At 41.8% G+C, this 20,388-nt stretch overlaps 1 protein-coding gene across 2 annotated transcripts in view; it reads left to right on the forward strand.

Annotated features, from left to right (window-relative positions):
- The first annotated feature begins 271 nt into the window (after positions 1–271).
- LOC140493431 (low choriolytic enzyme-like) overlaps positions 272–20,388 on the forward strand; it is a 78,881-nt gene continuing 58,764 nt past the window's right edge. For both annotated transcript variants that reach the window (XM_072591857.1, XM_072591858.1), the window contains exons 1-4: positions 272–417; positions 9,073–9,169; positions 9,249–9,276; positions 18,734–18,811. In XM_072591857.1, coding sequence (XP_072447958.1) covers positions 9,110–9,169; positions 9,249–9,276; positions 18,734–18,811 — 166 coding nt within the window. In that variant the 5' untranslated portion in view covers positions 272–417; positions 9,073–9,109. The remainder of the gene's footprint in view (positions 418–9,072; positions 9,170–9,248; positions 9,277–18,733; positions 18,812–20,388) is intronic.

The raw sequence follows: 20,388 nt of genomic DNA on the forward strand, positions 1-20,388 counted from the left end.
TTTGCAATAAGTGCCTCAGAAGGAGAGACAGGTTATTTATGTTAGCACAGTGCATGATCAAAACACTGAATGGTTATCCTTATGGTGCAATCTAATCGGCACCTGCACATCCAAAATTCATGCATTATTTGTGGACTTGTGGTTCCGCCAGATGCATAGTTTTACTAGATATTTCCGCTCTGTCTCCACATGTTGTTTACTCGTGTCCATTACCCCTTCCTTCCCCGGGCAGTAGGGAGCTGCTGGCGCCGGCCGCCAGTTCCGGCCCGATGGAGGTGGCAGCTGCTGAGCCCACGCGCCGATGGCGGTTTCTTTTTGAAAAAATAAAAAAAGCGGTAAACGGCCGTGAGCGAGACGGCGGGAAACAGCGGGAAGCGCGTGTCTGAGAAAAGGAGGAGGTGGAAGAGGACGAGGAAAGTGAGTCCAGTCTCAGTGAGTGAGAAACCTCGGGTGGGATGGGGACTTTTCTCAGCTCTGGACGGCCAGCGGCAACTTGAGTTTGTTTTTGTGAGCGCTGTGCGGGTGTTAACATTTGTTTGGATTGTTTTCCCAGACTTTCCCGTGTCAAAACGAAAACCCACCCAAAACGTCGAAAACCCACCCAAAACGTCCGCAACTTCTTCGGTTAAAATGTTTCAGTTTCTCCTCCATTCATTCCTCTCTTTTCCACTTCGGCTATTGAGCAGTCTCTGCGGGAAAAAAAAGGCAAAAAAAAATGTCCTGCGTTCCAGCCCCCTTTTCCTTTGCCCGAGAATCAAACGTGGGGTGTGGGTGTCGTTTGTGTGCCAACGTTGTTTTGCCAGTCCCCCCTCCAGAAGGTGGTGGTGAGCTGCCTTCTTGAACTGCTGCTGTCCATGCTATTGTAGGTATACCCACAAGTGTTGTTAGGGAGGGAATTCCAGGGTTTTCACCCAGTGACACTGAAGGAACTGCAGCATATTTCCAAGTGAGGGTGGTTAGTGGCTTGGAGGAGAACTTGAGGAGAACACATGGTCGTGTTCCCATGTATGTGCTGCCTTTGTGCTCCCAGATGGAAGTGGTCATGGCTTTGGAAGGTGCTGCCTGAGGATCTTTGGTTAATTTCTGCAGTATATCTTGTAGATAATACCACTGCTGCTACTGAGGGTTGGTGGCAGAAGAAGTGGACTTTGTGGATGTGGTTCCACATATGCAAGCCATTTTGTCCTGGCTGGTGTCAAGGTGCTTGTGTTGGAGCTGCACTCGTCCAGGGAAATAAGGAGTATTCCATTCACACTGCTGACTTGTAGGTGGTGAACATTCTTTGTAGAGTCAGTTACTTGCTGAAGGATTCACAGTCTCTGATTTTGTAGCCACAGTCTTTATGTGGCTAGTTTATATTCTGGTCAATAGTAAGCCCCAGGATGTTGTTAGCTGGGGATTCAGTGATGGTAATGCCATTGAATGCCAAGGGGTGATGGTTTGATTCTTCTTGGAGATAGTTGTTGCCTGGAATTTGTGTAACATGACTGTCACTTGCCATTTATCTGGGAGATGCCTGTAAATAAAAGTAAAAACCTGTGGATACTGGAAATTTGAAATTAAAACACAAAGTGCTGGAGCAACTCAGCAGTTCTGGCAGTATCTGTAGAGCGAAAAATAGAGTCATATGTTTTGAGTCCATATGACTCTTCTTCAGAACTCTACCAGATGGCTATCAGACCTGTTGAGTTTCCACAGCACTTTCTATTTTTATTTCAAATGTCCAAAATGTGTTTGGGAAATTTAAAAAAAATTAAATTGAATCCCTACAGTTTGGAAACAGGCCATTTGGCTTAATAAGTCCACATCGACCCTCCAAAGAGTAACCCACCCAGACCCATTCCTCTACCCTATTACGCTACATTTACCCTTGACAAATGCACCGAACCTACACATCCCTGAACACTGCAGGCAATTTAGCATGGCCAATTCACCTGACCAGCACATCTTTGGATTGTGGGAGGAAACCCACACAGACACTGGGAAAATGTACAAAATCCACACAGTCACCCGAGGTGGGGATAGAACCCAGGTCCAAATGCTGTGAGATAGCAGTGCTAACTACTGTGCTGCCTATGTCATTGAAATATGGTAAGTTGCACAACTTAGACTTGTGCTCATCTGACTGTTAAAAAATTAATGGCTGATTGAATTGAGATGTTTAAGACTTGTAAAAGATTTGGGGTGAACAGTGAAGAAATGCTGATATAGAAGTCTAGATCCAACCACTTTAGTCTGTGCTGTAGGTAAACCCACAATGCTGTTTGAGCAGGAATTCTAGGATTTTGCTCCAGTAACACTGAAGGAGTGGTGGTATATTTCTAACTCAGGATGCTGAGTGGCTTGGAGGGGAACGTGCAGGTCATGATGTTCCCACAAAAATACTGCCCTTGTCCTTCAATTTAGAAGTGGTTGTGGCTTTGGAAGGTGCTGTCTGAGAATCTTTTGTGAATTTCTGCAGTGCATTTTGTAGATTGTACACATTGCAGGTGATTAGAATGGATATTTGTGGATGTGGTACTTTATCCTGGATAATGTCAAGCTCCTTGAGTGTTGTTGGAGCTGCACCCATCCAGGCAAGCGAAAAGTATTCCAACATACTTCTGGCTTGTGCTTTGTAGATGATGAAGTCAGTTGGTGAGTTACTCTCAGCAGTACTCCTAGCCTCTGATCTGCTGTTGTAGCTACTGTATTTGAGTGGTGAGTCCACTTGAGTTTCTAGTTAATGGTAACCTCCAGGATATTGATAATGGGAGAATTCAGTGATGGAAATCTGTTGAATGTCAAGGGGTGGTGGTTAGAACATCTCTTATTAGAGGTGGTCATTTGGCTGGCACTTGTGTGGTGCAAGTGTCACTTGCCACTTGTCACTACCCTACAGCCATTACATCACTTTTACTGCATCCACCTCCCACCAGGGCCTTTGCACTACCATCTCACGACTGCATGCAGCATTTTCTCTAATTTAAACTTGCCAGTGAAAAGTGAAGAAGTCGTGGTAGGATACTGGACAAACTCTTAGCTCTAGGAATACAATTTGTCCTTGCTCATGATATAACTGGTTCACAGGTAGGAGTGCTGCCTACTGTAGTTGAAACGCCAGCAGAAACTCAGGCAACTGAACAATTGCAGGACACATTATCCTGGGAGTTTTCCTGACTGTGTGGTAACAAGGTCACAAAGTCACTATTTGAAACAAGCGAGATCAAAGAGTACAGACAAAAACCTTGTAGTGGAATTAGCGGAGATCCTGTTTGAAGAGATAGTTGACACAGACCAGTCACAGATAGATGATAAAGCAGACATATTTAGTGTTACAACACAGTGGTAAACCCTTCTGCTAATTAAACCAAACACAGAAAAATTCATCTCACCTTGTAATCTGTTAAAGTATAAGTGACAGAGCTCACCAAATTCCACAACTTAAAGAAAAAAATATCAATTTTATTCTTTAACCCTAAAAGTGTACATTAAACAACAACTATTTACAATTCTAAGCCTCCTTTCTCTTAAAAGTTTGTTACCTACTTCCAACTCTACAATAATGTACTGATCCAATAAGAGCCACTATTAAAATTACATCATCTTAATTTTGAAAACCACTCAGCAGCTGTCATTGTCAGAGTCCGTCTTCTTTCAGCTGAAGATCTCCCTGGGTCATCTTTGGTCTTTTGCTGCAAAGATGTTTCAAATGAGAAAGGTACCTTTGATAGAGAGTATTTTGCTGGCAGTTACTCTGATGATGGCAGTTGGTCATTCTGGCTAACTCTCAAAAGGCTAGCTTCTTTATACCCTTAACATCGGATTGACTCATTGATTTGATGTTGTCAAAATAGTAAATTCAAAATCAATTGGGTTTGAGTATCCTGGGGCATAATGTAAACTGATTGGTTAGATTTGAATTGTGGTCAAAACAACTGAGGTGTCTAGTTTACAGTCAAAATTTACATATTTCAATTTTCCAGTACACTCTGAGACTGCTAGTTGGTCACATGACAGGTGCCTGCAAACTCTCAGTGCAAAACAGCTTTCATTCTCTCTTAAAGCTGTACGTGCCTTCAACTTCATAACATGAGCTTAGGTGAATTAATTGAGCTATAGCAGAAAGATGAAAATTTAAAGCAATTGTGTCAGTAGACACACAAAAAAAGAATCCGAATGTATTCCTGAATGTTATTATCTTACAACCGATGACATAATGAGGAAATGGAGACCATCACATATTCAGGCAGATAAGAAATGGACAGAAGGTCATCAAATCATATTGCCAGTGGGTTATAAAAAGGAGGTGTTGCAAGTGGCGTACGTGGTACCACCAGGGGGTCATTTAGGAACGAGAAAAACACAAGCTAAAATACAGAAACATTTTTACTGGCCTGGACTGCACAAAGACAAAGTTGATTTTTTTCCAGATATGTCATAAATGCCAGGTAAATGGAAAACCACAGGCAGTAATAATTTGGGGAACCTTTTACAAGAGTCTTCATTGATTGCGAAGGACCCCTATCAAAAACAAAAAGAGGGAATCATTATTTGTTAACAATGATGAATGTGTCCATGAGATTTCCAGAAGCTGTTCCATTACTCAGTATCACAGCAAAGAGAATTGGAAAGGAATTACTCAAATGTTTCACGAGATATGGACTACCCACAGAGATACATTCAGATCAAGGGTCAAACCTCACATCAATATTATTAAAGGAAGTTATAGGTAGCTTAGGAATAAAACAATTCAGATCTTCTGTGCACCACCCAGAGTTGCATGGAGTGTGAGAAAGGTGGCATCGGACATTAAAGACCATGTTAAGGACTTATGGACAATTATTATCCAGATGATTGGGATAAGGGAATTCCGTTTGTGCTTGATAAGTTATTGAGAGATGCACCAAATGAATTGACCAAATTCAGTCCATTTGTATTAGTTTTTGGGCATGAAGTGAGAGGACCACTAAAATTCATTAAGGGGAAATTTGTAAGTCAGACATCAGAGACCACATATTTGGATTATTTGTCAATTTTTATGGGAATGATTAAATAGAGCAGGGGAGTTGACTAGACAACATTTAAAAGTATTACAGCATACAATGAAACAGGAAGCAGACGAGAAATCAAAAATTCATAATTTTGCTATTGGAGATGAGGTGGTTAGCACTGCTGCCTCACAGCTCCAGGGATCCAGGTTTGATTCCAGCCTTTGGTGACTGTCTGTGTGGAGTTTGTACATTCTCCCCGTGTCTGTGTGGGTTTCCTCCGGACGCTCTGGTTTCCTTCCACAGTCAAAAGATGTGCTGGCCAGGTGAATTGGCCATTCTAAATTGCCCATAGTGTTAGGTGCATTAGTCGGGGGAAATGGGTCTGGGTGGATTACTCTTTGGAGGGTCGATGTGGACTTGTTGGGCTGAAGGGCCTGTTTCTGCACTGTAGGGAACCTAATCTAGTCTAATCTAATCAAACTCTGAAAAGTCTATGTTTGAAGGGTGTTCGGGCCAGTTTGATTATAGTTAACAGATACTGCCTCAGGCAAAAGGCCTTCAAGATTAAAAAAAACTTGTACAATGAAAGGGGAGTGGCTAGTTCTCCCAGCTCAGCTTTCCTGTGGTTTGATGTGGCTATTCACTGAGAGCAATGAGGCAGTTTTGAAGCTGCTGGACCCAAAGAAGCAAGTCCATGCTGGTCCTCTCTCTCTTTCTGACTTCTCTGCTGTAATACCCTGTGTTTGATTTTACCTTTTGTGCCAAAGGGTGTTTATGGGGATTGTTGCAAGTATTGATGACAGCATAATTAAATCAGGATAATCTGTTGGTTTTTCGGATAGGTTAAGTTATTCTGTATTCTGTTCTCTTTTGTTTGTTTCATTTGGTAATCTTTGTATACAAATTCTGTTTTGTTTAAAACTAAATGGTTTGACCAGTTGCATCACTCCTGGAATATCCATGTTACACCTCCTTAAAACAACTGGCAAAGTTAGGGTCTGAGCCATTTTGTAGAAATGTTTTGATGAGGGGGTCTGGCCTGGTCCGTAGCATGTTCCTCTTTAGTATTCTGTTTTGATTCTCAAATCCCTGCTGCATTCAAAATTCTCCCAACAGCATTCATAAAACACCCCACAATGAACTCAGTCCCAGCTCTGTTCAGATGCAACCCATCCGACCTATGCAGGTGCACCATTTTTCCAGCCATGCAGTCTTCTGCCTTATCTTGCTCTTTTATTTATTTGTTGCTGGCTGTGCCAATGTTTATTGACCAATGAAGAGTCAAATACAGTGCTATGAGTCTGTAGTCACATATAGGCCAGACCAGGTAAGATTGCAGATTTCCATCTCTCAGGGACATTAATGAACAGAGTTTTCTTTTACAACAATCAACAGTATGTGATCTCCATTAGGCTTGTTTATTTTATTAATTTGCACCATGTGATGGGATTTCAACCTTTCTCCCTAGAACATTAATATGGAGTCAACACTTGTACAGTGGTAATTTACATACCTCTGAGCTAGGAGGCATGGATTGAAGTCCCTCCTGCTCTAGAGGTATGTAAATAACATCTCTGAACAAGTTGATTGGAATACCAATATAGGATTCTAGACTTACTATTCAGTGACATTACACTACACCACCACCTCCTCTACAGTTCTGTAGTCAACTTTCTTGTGGCACTCATGGTCAGCTGGAGTGAATTCCTGGTTGCCACTTTTCTACCTAGCTATCTCAATTTTGATTCCTACCCAAGTCGTTAGTAACAATGTGGACCATCACTTATAGCTGTTATTCCTCCCAGAAGAATGACTTGTAGTTGCTCTGGGGCATCCTTAACCCTGACACCAGGGTGGTAACATATCATTTGGAGTCATGTATACTGTCACGGGAGCACCTGCCTGTTCCCTAATTAATGAATCCTACTTTGCCATTGCTGCTTCTTTCTGCTTCCTTCCATCTAATATAGCCAATTGTTTCCGTGCCACAAATGTTGCCATAATTGCACTTCCTTGAGGGAACAATGCCCTGGCCAGCTTCCAAACCGATAAGTGCTTTGTGAGTGTGACCTGACACGACTCCTCCACTATCTCCTTATTTTTCTTGGACTGCCTTGTGGTCACACATTCCATTTCTACCTCTAGGCCCTTAAGGTATGGTGTGACCACCTCTCAGAACATACCATCTTCATAATTCTCAGCTTCACGGATGTACTTCAGTGAATCCAATCACTTCTGGAGCTCTAAAACTCTGAGTTTAGATTTCTGCACGTGGCAGCACTTCCTGCAAATATGGTCAGCTAGGACACTGGGGTTCCTGACTGCCTACACATTACAGGCCACATGTTCCATGCTACTGAGCTGAACTGCCATATTTTAAAATATGATACCTTTACTTTGCTTCACTCCATATGGGCAAGAGTGCCATATGGAAGTGAATACAGGAATATAGGAGGTGGTGCCATAATAATAATGTCGCTGACTAGTAAATCTAGAACCCTATATTGATCTTTCAATCAACCTCTTCAGAGATTTATTTACAAACCTCTGGAGCAGGAAAGACTTGAATACTTGCCTCATCTCTTAAAGATAGGGACATTATCAGAGGCTTATGACCAGTGGAGTGCCACATGGATCGGTGCTGGGTCCAGTATTTTTCATGATTTATACAAGTGATTTGGATATGAACATAGGAGGTATAGTTAATAAATTTGCAGATGTCACCAAAATTGGAGGTGTAGTGGACAGCGAAGAAGGTTACCTCAGATTATAACGGCTCTTGATCAGATGGGCCAATGGGCTGAGGAGTGGCAGATGGAGTTTAATTTAGATAAATGCGAGGTGTTGCGCTTTGCGAAAGCAAATCTTTGCAGGACTTATACACTTAATGGTAAGGTCCTAGAGAGCGTTGCTGAACAAAGAAACCTTGGAGTGCAGGTTCATAGTTTCTTGAAACTATGAGTCGCAGCTAGATAGGATAGTGAAGGCAGCGTTTGGTATGCTTTCCTTGATTGGTCAGAACATTGAGTATAGGAGTTGGGAGCTCATGTTGCAGCTGTACAGGGCATTGGTGAGGCCACTTTTGGAATATTGTGTGCAATTCTGGTCTCCTTCCTATGGGAAGGATGTTGTGAAACTTGAAAGGGTTCAGAAAAGATTTTCAAGGATGTTGCCAGGGTCGGAGGATTTGAGCTACAGCGAGAGGTTGAATACGCTAGGGCTGTTTTCCCTGGAGCATCGGAGGCTGAATGGTGACCTTATAAAGGTTTATAAAATCATGGTTACAAATCACACAACACCAGGTTATAGGCCAATAGGTCTAATTGGAGGCACTAGCTTTTGGAGCGCTGCTCCTCCATCAGGTGTTCGGAGCAGCGCTCCGAAAGCTAGTGCTTCCAACTAAACTTGTTGGACTATAACTGATGTTGTGTGATTTTTAACTTTGTACACCCTAGTTCACACCGGCATCTCCAAATCATATAAAATCATGAGAGGCATGGATCGGATAAATAGACAAAGTCTTTTACCTGGGGTGGGGGAGTCCAGAACTAGAGGGCATAGGTTTGGGTGGGAGGGGAAAGATATAAAAAGGACATAAGGAGTAACTTTTTCACACAGAGGGTGGTGCATGTATTGAATGAGTTGCCAGAGGAAGTGGTAGATGCTGGTATGAGTGCAACATTTAAACGGCATCTGGATGGGTATATGAGCAGGAAGTGTTTGAAGGGATATGGGCCGGGTGCTGGCAGGTGGGACTAGATTGGGTTGGGATATCTGGTCGGCGTGGACGAGTTGGACTGAAGGGTCTATTCCCGTGCTGTACATCTCTATGATTCTACCACTGCATCACAAGTGCCAATTCCATGTTCGTGTTCAAGGGACGTAGATTCAAATTTCATCAGATGGTACAACTTAAATTTGTTATATTAAAGTTTAAAATGAGACATTTCCAAATTGTCCATCGTCTTCCTGGTTTCATGGTGACGCTAGCCTTCATTCAGAGAACACACATCTGTTTCTGTTGGGGCTAAGATAATTATTCATATCGTTTCATTGTCTTCATTGTCTACATTTAATAAACTGCCTTTTCTATGTTCAGGTACATCTAGAGGTTTATGTAGCACTGAGAGCAGAAGATGGACCTTACAACTGCAGTGCTGTTAGTTTTATCCCTTATGTACACATATACCAAATTGGTAAGAGACAAGTATGACAAAATATTGTTAACTTGTAAGTATTTACTTCCTCTTGTAACACACTGTTCTTTTCCTGCAGGTGGACAATATGAATTCACCTTTCCAAGGTTTGTTTCTTGAATTAGTTTGTATGTAGACTTATTTTCATTTCAAAACTAAAGGTACAAAATGTATGAATAACTTGAAATGTGAATCTAATTCTGGACACTATGTTTTTAGGAATTACATCAAAGCCTTTAAGAGGATGACAGGAGGTTAAATAGGATGAGGAATATGAATTATGTTGATTTCCAAGAAAGTTGTGTTGTTGTACTTTGAGTAGAAAAGGTCAAGAAAATAATTTGTACAGGTGTTCAAAATCAAGAAGTCATTTTGATTGAATAAAGAGGGAGAAGGTAGATGGATCAGATCAGACAGTTTTATGGTATTTGGCAAAAAGAAGCACGACATGTGAAATTTAACAAAATAACTTGTGACCTGGAATGTACTGGCTGAAAAGGTCCTGGAAGCAAATTCAATTTGGATATTCATGAGAATTATAAAAATGTTACAAGGCGAAGAAAACTCCAGGCTATGGGTAAAAAAGAACAAGTACAATTCATTGGGAAGCTTACCAAAGAGCTAGTACAATTATGATGGGCTGAATAATGCCTTGCTCCACATCATTCTATGACTTTGAATAAGGAGATAGGGTGACAAAATTAATTAGATATTGAAATTTGACTTTGAGGTTGTGTTCCAAGTCACAAACACAACAAGTGTGAATTTTTTTTCAAACATCTTGAGGGAGTATCTTTGAGCATTTTTTTTTATTTACCTTGGGAAGGTTTATCAACCAAACAAGGCAAACAACTGTTTCTCTTAGAAAATTCTGGACTTTTTTATTTAAACAAAATACCCATAGCTTGGGGAAAACAAGTTCTTTTTGTTTTTTTGTTCAGTTTGGGACAGGTCTTGGATGAAGATGGATGTATAAAGCAGTACTACTGTAAAGGGAAGAAGATAGTAAAACGAGATTAGCTGAGAGTAAGGACTTTAGTAATACAGATTGTTCTGCTAAAACACACGTTTCATTAACCTGAATTGGCTGTAATGTGTTTGACGAACTGGGGACACTTTCTAAAGCGCAAACTTTTAAAATGTGTGTTGGCTGTAATGTGATTACATTGGCAATACCTTAAGTGCTGTTTCTAAAGGGCAGTTTCTTTATAATGCGGGTTTAATCAAGAATGGAACCATCATGTTACAGATGAACTACTTGTAGTCTGCGACAAGTGTTTGGATCAAAACCCCAAAGAGATTATTTGAAAGTGAGAACTTTTAAACCAGGCATATGAAAGCTCCAGGTGATCAGATTTCCCAGACTGGAAGTTGAAGTTACAGTTAATTTAACCCTTACAAGGTATTTGGAAAATAGTGTTTTCTGTGGTGTATTCTGCAAAGGATGCATATGTACTGTCATGGGGTATTGTGGGGGTCTGTAAAGGAGTATTTTGGGATTGATGAGATTGTGTATTTCTATCATCTTTTTCAAATATTTCACAGGTATATGCAGTTAGTTTGGACTGTTCAATTTTATCTTCATTACTTTTTCTTAAAAACTTTAATTTTACTGTTAAAACCAAATCTGCAACGTTACATGTGTATGTTTCAGTGAAAAACAACTTTGTTAAAGCCAAAGCCAAACAAAAGTTGATCTGTCAAGATAATTTTTATTCAGTAATAGCAACTGGGGTCATAATACAGCACTGAGTTATTGGAAATCATTGACAATCAGTCGCCAATAAGTATGATTTTCCATCTAGCAAAACCTACATCACTAGTCATGGATTCTGTAGGTCCTTGCGTGACTGATGAACCCGATCATGGAGTTGCATCTCTGACTGCACACTTCGTAGCTGTTTCTAGAGATGGAATTGGTCCTTGGACTCAGGATTAATGGATTCTTTTCTCAGGCTCCATTTCCTTGTCTCTTCATGTTGATGAGTATTTTCAAAGAAAATTGCGTCCTTTCAGTCAGAAGGTTTGTCCATGTTGGTTTCTTCTGAGTAAGGGTCTCCGAGACATTGATGTCTACATTGACATAAGCTTTCAGGAGTTTTTAAAACTATTCCTTTGTTGTTCTCTAGTTCAAATGCCTTCTTTGTGCTGGATTATGATTTGCTTTGACAGTAGAATATCAGGTATCCTAAGCTTGCAGCTGGCTCAGTAGAGTTGGTTTTGATACACCATGGTCTCAGTGTTATTGGCTTTATCAAGGATGCTGATGTCAGCATGTTTGTTAAAGAGTCATACAGCACAGAAACAGACCGTTTGGTCCAACCTATCCCTCTAAACCCTTCCTATTCATATACCCATCATGATGCCTTTTAAATGTGGTAATTGTACCCGTCACCACAACCATCTCAAACAGCGTTGATGGTGTATCTCCATGGCCTTGTATTGGTGACGATATATAGTCCAAGTTTTTGAGTCATATACAGAGGAACCTTGATTATTTGTCCGAAATGGGTGGGCAGTATTTTGTTTGGATAATTGATTATTTGGGTGACTGATCCAATGCCTCTCCTCTGGGACTCAAGAGTTTTCTGAAGTTTCCTTTTTTCTCTCTCTACTGTTTCTAAGCCAACACACACTTGTGTGTAAGGGACCTGCAGCATTACTGAAGCCTGTCCCCACTGCTGCTTCACTTCAATGGCATTGACAGAGTGAACACTTGCTGAGTCTGCTCCCTGTTCAGGAGACTAGACAGCAGCACAGTGGTAAAAACAATGACTGCAGATGCTGGAAACCAAATACTGGATTAGTGGTGCTGGAAGAGCACAGCAGTTCAGGCAGCATCCAATGAGCAGCGAAATCGACGTTTTCGGCAAAAGCCCTTCATCAGGAATAAAGGCAGTGAGCCTGAAGCGTGGAGAGATAAGCTAGAGGAGGGTGGGGGTGGGGAGAGAGTAGCATAGAGTACAATGGGTGAGTGGGGGAGGAGATGAAGGTGATAGGTCAAGGAGGAGAGGGTGGAGTGGATAGGTGGAAAAGGAGATAGGCAGGTCGGACAAGTCCGGACAAGTCAAGGAGACAGTGCTGAGCTGGAAGTTTGAAACTAGGATGAGGTGGGGGAAGGGGAAATGAGGAAGCTGTTGAAGTCCACATTGATGCCCTGGGGTTGAAGTGTTCCGAGGTGGAAGATGAGGCATTCTTCCTCTAGGCGTCTGGTGGTGAGGGAGCGGCGGTGAAGGAGGCCCAGGACCTCCATGTCCCCGGCAGAGTGGGAGGGGGAGTTGAAATGTTGGGCCACGGGGCGGTTTGGTTGATTGGTGCAGGTGTCTCGGAGATGTTCCCTAAAGCGCTCTGCTAGGAGTCGCCCAGTGTCCCCAATGAAGAGGAGACCACATCGGGAGCAATGGATACAATAAATGATATTAGTGGATGTGCAGGTAAAACTTGGATGGATGTGGAAGGCTCCTTTAGGGCCTTGGATAGAGGTGAGGGAGGAGGTGTGGGCACAGGTTTTACAGTTCCTGCGGTGGCAGGGGAAGGTGCCAGGATGGGAGGGTGGGTTGTTTGGGGGCGTGGACCTGACGAGTTATTCACGGAGGGAACAGTCTTTGCGGAAGGCGGAAAGGGGTGGGGAAGGAAATATATCCCTGGTGGTGGGGTCTTTTTGGAGGTGGCGGAAATGTCGGCGGATGATTTGGTTTATGCGAAGGTTGGTAGGGTGGAAGGTGAGCACCAGGGGCGTTCTGTCCTTGTTACGGTTGAAGGGGTGGGGTCTGAGGGCGGAGGTGCGGGATGTGGACGAGATGCGTTGGAGGGCATCTTTAACCACGTTGGAAGGGAAATTGCGGTCTCTAAAGAAGGAGGCCATCTGGTGTGTTCTGTGGTGGAACTGGTCCTCCTGGGAGCAGATACGGTGGAGGCGGAGAAATTGGGAATACGGGATGGCATTTCTACATGGGAAGAGGTGTAATCCAGGTAGCTATGGGAGTCGGTGGGTTTGTAAAAAATGTCAGTGTCAAGTCGGTCGTCACTAATGGAGATGGAGAGGTCCAGGAAGGGGAGCGAGGTGTCAGAGATGGTCCAGGTAAATTTAAGGTCAGGGTGGAATGTGTTGGTGAAGTTGATGAATTGCTCAACCTCCTCGCGGGAGCACGAGGTGGCGCCAATGCAGTCATCAATGTAGCGGAGGAAGAGGTGGGGAGTGGTGCCGGTGTAATTCCAGAAGATCAACTGTTCTACAGCAGTACAGTGGGTCAGCAAACGCCTTCCACCCCACGCCATGTGCTTTCACTCTCCAGGTTTCCAGCCAGCGGATGGAGTGGTAGCCAGATGCCTCTCACCTCTTCTCCCCAGTGGGACTCTGAAATAAAATGAAGTAACGGAATGGAGACTGCAGCTGGACTGGACAACAACAGCAAGACTGCTGCTGCCTTTTGGGGGAGGAGCTGAGTCTCAAAATAGCGCACACACACACACACACACACACACACACACACACACACCCCGACCTGTTTACTGCATGTTTTTGACAAGTTCCCACTCTGCCCTGTACAGGACAATGTTGGAGAGATTATCTGGGGTCTTTTTTTGAGAATATTCAGTTCTCTGAATTTGCCCAGATTGTCATTCTGTCTGTCTTCATTTGGAGAGAGAGGGAGAGAGAGAAAGAGGGAGGGAAGTCAGTCATTTGGAGACAGTTCCTGGGCTCCCATTGATGTCCAGGATTGTTCTTGGCAGCATGTCAGTAAGTCAAATTCACTTTTAATCATTGTAAACAAAAGATGCAATCGTCGCACCAGTGTTGCTAACACCTCTTTGATGTAATGTTTTCATGGGACCTTGAGATCTCTTCAGATAATCCAAACTTGATAATTGATATTTGAATAATTGAGGTTCCTCTGTAGATGAGTTGGAAAGAGAACTGCCTTACAGATGAGGGTCTTGGTATCAGCATGAATGTCACTGTTGTCAAAGACTCTCATCCTTGTGCATCTGAAAGTAGTGCTCACATGTTGGATGTAGTGTTGGAACTCCACATTGATGTCAGCTTTAGATGAGAGTGATTCCTCAGGTACGGAGACTTTTTCATGCTTAACAGGAATTCTCCATTGATTTTAACAGATGGGGAGACTGGAATATGCTCTAGGACAGTTTTATGAGGGACTTGGGCCATTTTGAGTTGAACTTCTTCAGTTAAGTTTCTGTGAGACATTAAATGAGGCTTAGTCATTCTCTTCCAAGCAAGCAGGGAGGGCATCGTCATCCGCATGCTGATGTTCCAAGAGCAATATCAGAGTGGTTCTGTTCTTGGATTTCAATCAGTTAAGATTTAAACTTTTCTGTCAAACCTGTAGACAATGTCCACACCACTGGAAAGCTTATTATTAACAAGATGAAGAATGGTGGTGATAAAAATGGAGAAAAGAGTGAGGATGATGCCACATCCCTGCTTTACTTCAAAGGTTTCTATCATATTTCCATCAGTGAGGGCTGTCACTGATATCTTGACATGGAGGAGACAGAAGATGTTGATGAATTTCTCTGGATAGCTGACCTTTGACAGGGTCTTCAAGAGCACTGCCTAATTGACTGAGTCAAAAACTTTGGTCAGATTAATGAAGGCCATGTCGAGCGATTGTTGTTGATCTTGGAGTTGCTGAGTAGCGGGAATCAAGTTGGTAGTTTCATAGTTTGGTTGGAACCTACACTGGTTTTCAGGGAAGATTTCCTCAGAGCCTAGGAAAGGCAGTTAGTGAGAATTGAAGCAATGATCTTCTCAGCAATGGAGGGGAGGGAGATTCCTTGATAGTCTTCACAATCCAGTTGACTCTGTTCTTGAAGGTGGTGGTGATGACAGCATCTTTGAGATTGATAGGGGTTTCTCCTATGTGCCAGTTTTTCAGGAACAGTTGATGGCAATGATGGGTGAGCTATACTGAAAATCTCTGCTGGAATTCTGTCTACTGCTGTGGCTTTTCCATGCTTCATATGCTTCATGATGGCTTGGACTTCTACCACACTGATTAAGGTCTATATTAATCATTAATGGGATTTGGGGAATTTCCTGAAACATGTCCTCATCGGTGATTGTATTGCAATCTAGGAAGTTTATGAAATGTTTTTTTATTGAAGGCTAAAGTTTTCTTTGTCTCTGAAAATGATTCTGTCCTTACTCAGAATTGAATTGAGGCATAAAATGTTGGCCTCATATACTGTCTGAGTGGCACTGAAGAAGAAATAGATGTCATGCTTGTCATCAAGGAGTTGCAGCTTCTTAGTTTTTCAATCCACTTTTTTGGTTTTTACCTTCTCTAGTTCTCCTTTATAACTCTGCCTTTAGTGTTTGATGAGTTCTTTCTTTGTCTTTTTGTTAGTGATGGTTTGCTAGGTGTGAAAAGCTTCTCTCCTGTTGTCAATGAGGACTTGAACCATGTGGTTATTCTTGTCAAACCACTCTTGGTGTTTCCTGGTCTTGTAGCCCATGGTTTCTTAACAGTGTGTGATAATAATTGTCTTCAGCTCTTTACAGTTTTTCTTCACTCCATTAGAATGAATGTTTTGGAGATTTGCAGTTGATTTGTTGGAAGTTTGCTGACATGCTTGGCTCTTGAAACTATTCAGTATTCAACTTTTTTTCTGAACCGTTTCTTCATCTTCAGCTGCTTTTCAGAGGAGTGAATGAGCTGGTGTCTTCTCCACTGGTCATTACTTGGATGATGAGGACACCCTTTTCGATCTTGGGATGGAATGAGACTCACCTGAGACTCAAGACTAGCTTGAGTTGGGGAAAGACATTGTTAACGGGGATTTTGATCATTCCAGTACTCTCATTTATTTTTTAAGAAAGTGACATCACAGAAACTGTAGTGTGATTGGCTGGTAAAAGACCTATATTAGGGACTTTATGGAATGGAATAGAATTTCCTTTATTGTTACGTGTACTGTAGTACAGTGAGAAGTTTTCCAATGTCACCTCTTATGATGCCATCTTAGGTACAAATACCGAGGTACAAATTTTAGGTACCAAAAGAGGAATACAAGTAGTTGCACTATTTTACCATGTTTAAAGAATAAATTAGAAATAAGTCATAGATAAAGGATTGACATTACAGTCAGATCAAAAAAATGTCCAAATAAACATTGCATTACCACAGCTCAGCGCAGGGGCTTCCACATGTGGTCTGAGAGTCCACACTAGACCCCAGTCCAACAACCGTCCCCGCTCCACTCGAAGCCTCCAGTCTGCTCTGTACCAGCTCTCAGCTGCTTCAATGTAAGTTCCAGCGCTGCTTCTCCTGTGCTGACCTCCACCCAGGACTGCTGCCCCCATGTCGGCTGCTGCTCCAGGACTGCTTCTGTATGCCTGCTGTTCCTCTCGGACTGCTTCCTTCCGTGTTATCTGCTGCTCTGGAACCGTTTCCACGTGCCAGCTGCTGCTGCAGGATTCGTCTCTGGGGCTCACAGCTCCTTTCCTCTAATGCAGAAAGGGGAGAAAAAGAAAAGAGAAAGAACAGGTGGAGCAGAGGACTTCTGACTGGAGCGTCATACTCTGCTGCCCTCTTGCTAGTTTAGTCTTAAACAGTACATTCCAAAAGGAGTAGAATAAATTGGGGACTATCTGAAAATAATAATTAAAGAAAAAATCTAATTAACTGCACAAGAAATGGAAGTACAAGTGATGTGTCGTTCTTGCCTGATGTGGGAGCTGCTGGGTCCCATTGCTATCGACAGTGACCACATCCACACTAAGTGTCTGCAGGTAGAGGAACTTTAGCTCAGAGTTTAAGAGCTGTAATCAGACCTTTAGACATTGCAGCACATCCATGAGGGGGAGAATTGCCTTAATGCTGCGTTCCAACCAGTCACACCCTGGCGCTTAAATGTGTTGTCTACATGGTGCCAGTGACGTGGAGGTGCCAGGTCAAGTTCAGAAGTCCCATTACACCAGGTTATACCCAACAAATTTCCTTGAAATCACAACCATTCGGAGTGCTGCTCCTTCGTTATCTGAAGTGACTGAAATTACCTGGTGCTAAGATGAAGGACATCATGTATCAGCTTGAAAGGATGCAGAAGAGAGAGGGGAGGATCCAGTTATAATGTACATGTTGGCACAACAACATAGCCAAGAGGTCTTATTTGGGGAATATTGAGAATTAGGGACAAAATTTTGAAAAAAGGACCACAAATGAGCCATGTGCAAATTGGCAAAAAGATAAGATTAGGGGAGTAAACATGGGGCTAAAGGATTGGTGTGGGAAAGAGGGTTCCATTTGATGGGGCACTGGCAGCAAGTTCCAGGCACCTGCTACCCTCTACGTAAAAAAAAGCTTTCCTTACACATCTTAAAATTTCTCTCAAGTTAAATCTATGTCCCCTTATTTCATAATTTTATACACTTCTAACAGGTCGTCCCTCAACCTCTGATGTCTTAGAGAAAACAATCCAAATTTGTCCAACCTGTCCTTATCGCTGATACACACCAATCCAAACATAATTTGGAAACCTCTTCTGCACCCTTTCCAAAGTCTCCACATCTTTTCTAAAGTGCAGTGACCAGAACTGCACGCAGTATTCCAAATGTGACTTGACCCAAGTCTTGAACAGTTAGAAAATGCCAACTTTTATACTTAAGAATATATTGAAGTAATTGTAGACATTCTGTCCCTTATCACTCAAAGACAGGCCATGGATGTTTATGTTTTCTTCTTATTAATTCTAATTATTAAATTAACGAAATTACTCTTTACAATTGTGACTACCCAAGCCTGTTGAACTGCATTTGATTTAGAAACGTTGATCAGATATAAGGGGAAAGTGAGGACTGCAGATGCTGGAGATTAGAGTAGAAAGTGTGGTGCTGGAAAAGCACAGCAGGTCAGGCAGCATCCAAGGAGCAGGAAAATCGGTGTTTCGGGCAAAAGCCTGATGAAGGGCATCAATTTTCCAGCTCCTCATATGTTGCCTGACCTGCTGTGCTTTTCCACACTCTCTACTCTCAATTAGGTATGTATACTTAGCTTAAAGTTGACATTTAATTCTTAAAACTAAAACGTTATTGTTTAGGACATGAAGCATGAAATCTGATACCTGCGATGATATACATAATGCTGTTGTCAGGGAAGCGCAGTAAGTTTACAGCTGTGGTAAAGTTGGGAGTAGCAAGAAAGTAGTGAATAGACTCAAATTGCATTTACGCTTGCAGTGGAATATGTGAAGAACCACTAAACATGGTATTGGAACATGGATTTAAGTGTCATATTATTTTAGTATTTGAAATCACTTCGCTACAATGTGGATGGATATTGTAGTCAAGCATGTTGAAAGGAAGTGACAGCAGATAAAATCAGAATTTATTCAGAGACTGGTGCAGAACTCTGGCAGACAAAATCATATTTTTTTAAAATTTACTCACAAGTTGTGGGCATCTACAATATTCCACTGCTGAAAAATAGCATTGACAGAGAAATATTTCCCTCTTAAAAGGGGGACGGCCATTATGTGTACATTGTAAAATTTGAAATTAATTATTGAATGAATCAAATTATATTTTTAATTCATTTACAGATGATGTGGAAATGGAACAATTGGGCGTGAATGAACAAGACATATTTCACATAATATCAAATACCAACAAAGAACTGTGTAAGAAAGCTTGGAATTAATGTTGTTTACAATTTCTAAAGTAGATATTTAAATTATTTTACTTTAATGACTGAGTAGATTGAAATACGTTGTGGTATTGCAAGATGGTTTTTTTGTGCTTAACTTTTGTAATGTGTGAAGTCCATGGAGAGGATACAAAAGTATTTGCAAAGATCTTACAAATGCTTGAAATTATAAGAGCTAGGACTGCTTTCATTAGAGCAAAGAAGCTTAAAGGGACATTTGAAATATTGAAATTGTCTTTAAAATGTGTATTTTTAATGTTGACTCTTCTGCCACTTGATCTAGCTTTTCCGTACTTGCTGGCAAAATGTAATGCTTTTGAACATCTCTATGCTCTTGACCTTTTCTGATCTGAAGAAAACAACCTGAGTTTCTCTTATCTCTTAAGTTAACCTATATCCTTTATCCCTGGTACCATTCTAGTAAACAAAATCAGAAATTGCTGGAGAAACTCAGTAATACTGGCAAGATCTGCGAAGATAAAGCACAGTTAACATTTCGAGTCCATTGACCCTTTCTATTGAATTATGAACTAAATATTTATCATTAACTTTTTTTGATGCTGCAGTTTGATCTCCGTGGATTAGAATTAGTCTGCTAATTTTCACATTTGGAAAGGTAATGGGTGGGAAAGCAGTCACACAACTCTGGCTTTTTTCTCATATATCTATTTGTGGCCATCATTAAAGCAGGACCCATACTATTAGCAAACAAAATGCAAAGCAGGGAGCCAAGCAACTTTCACAGAAAGCCCAGATCATGCATCATCATTATAAAGACAGACTATCCTCCTTATTGATGCAGAAATCCTAAACAAGGAAAGTAGAACACTGCAGCAGAGAGTGGAGTCCCAAATTCCCAGATCCAGTGCTTGCGACCTTTATGGTAGAGGTGTAGTGATCATGTTTCCATGACCAAGAGGCTTTCTAGGAACAGCGGGCAATGGAAGCCTGTGAGGTGGCAGGCCAATTCGCAGAGGATGCCACCCCCCCCCGCCCAAGTACTTAGCAGCAATGCCAGAAGGAGTGTAATAAACTTAAACAAGTGGTCAAGATCAATGAATACATATTGACACATTTCCAACTCATTTCATCAACTGCCCATCATTTCATCAGTAACACTCTGTTATACTCCAGACACATGTCTGACATACAGATTCTCCCCCCACAGCTTCTTACACATACCAATTATCTCAACCAGCTCCTACTCCAGCATACTTCAAACAGGTCAGTATTGACGTGAACAATACCAAAACACGGGGTAACACAGAGGGCATTGTGACCTGAAACAGGGGAAAAATAAAGCTGAACTGTTTAGGGAAAAGGACTGATTTCTTGAGCTCTGGAGGGAAATGTTTCTCTGCATCATAACCATGACACATTTGTGACATTCAACATCACTAATAGCAGTAAAAATATTCTGCGGCCTTGTACCCTTCTAAAGTTCCTGTTCTTCCTCATTTCGCCATCTGACATGATTAACCAGCTGCAAATGGAAAGCAGTAGATTGCACCATCAATCCAACCTTCTTTCTGATTGCTTGTTCTTAGACAT

This window comes from Chiloscyllium punctatum, chromosome 22, assembly GCF_047496795.1.
Source record: "Chiloscyllium punctatum isolate Juve2018m chromosome 22, sChiPun1.3, whole genome shotgun sequence".
Taxonomy (NCBI): domain Eukaryota; kingdom Metazoa; phylum Chordata; class Chondrichthyes; order Orectolobiformes; family Hemiscylliidae; genus Chiloscyllium; species Chiloscyllium punctatum.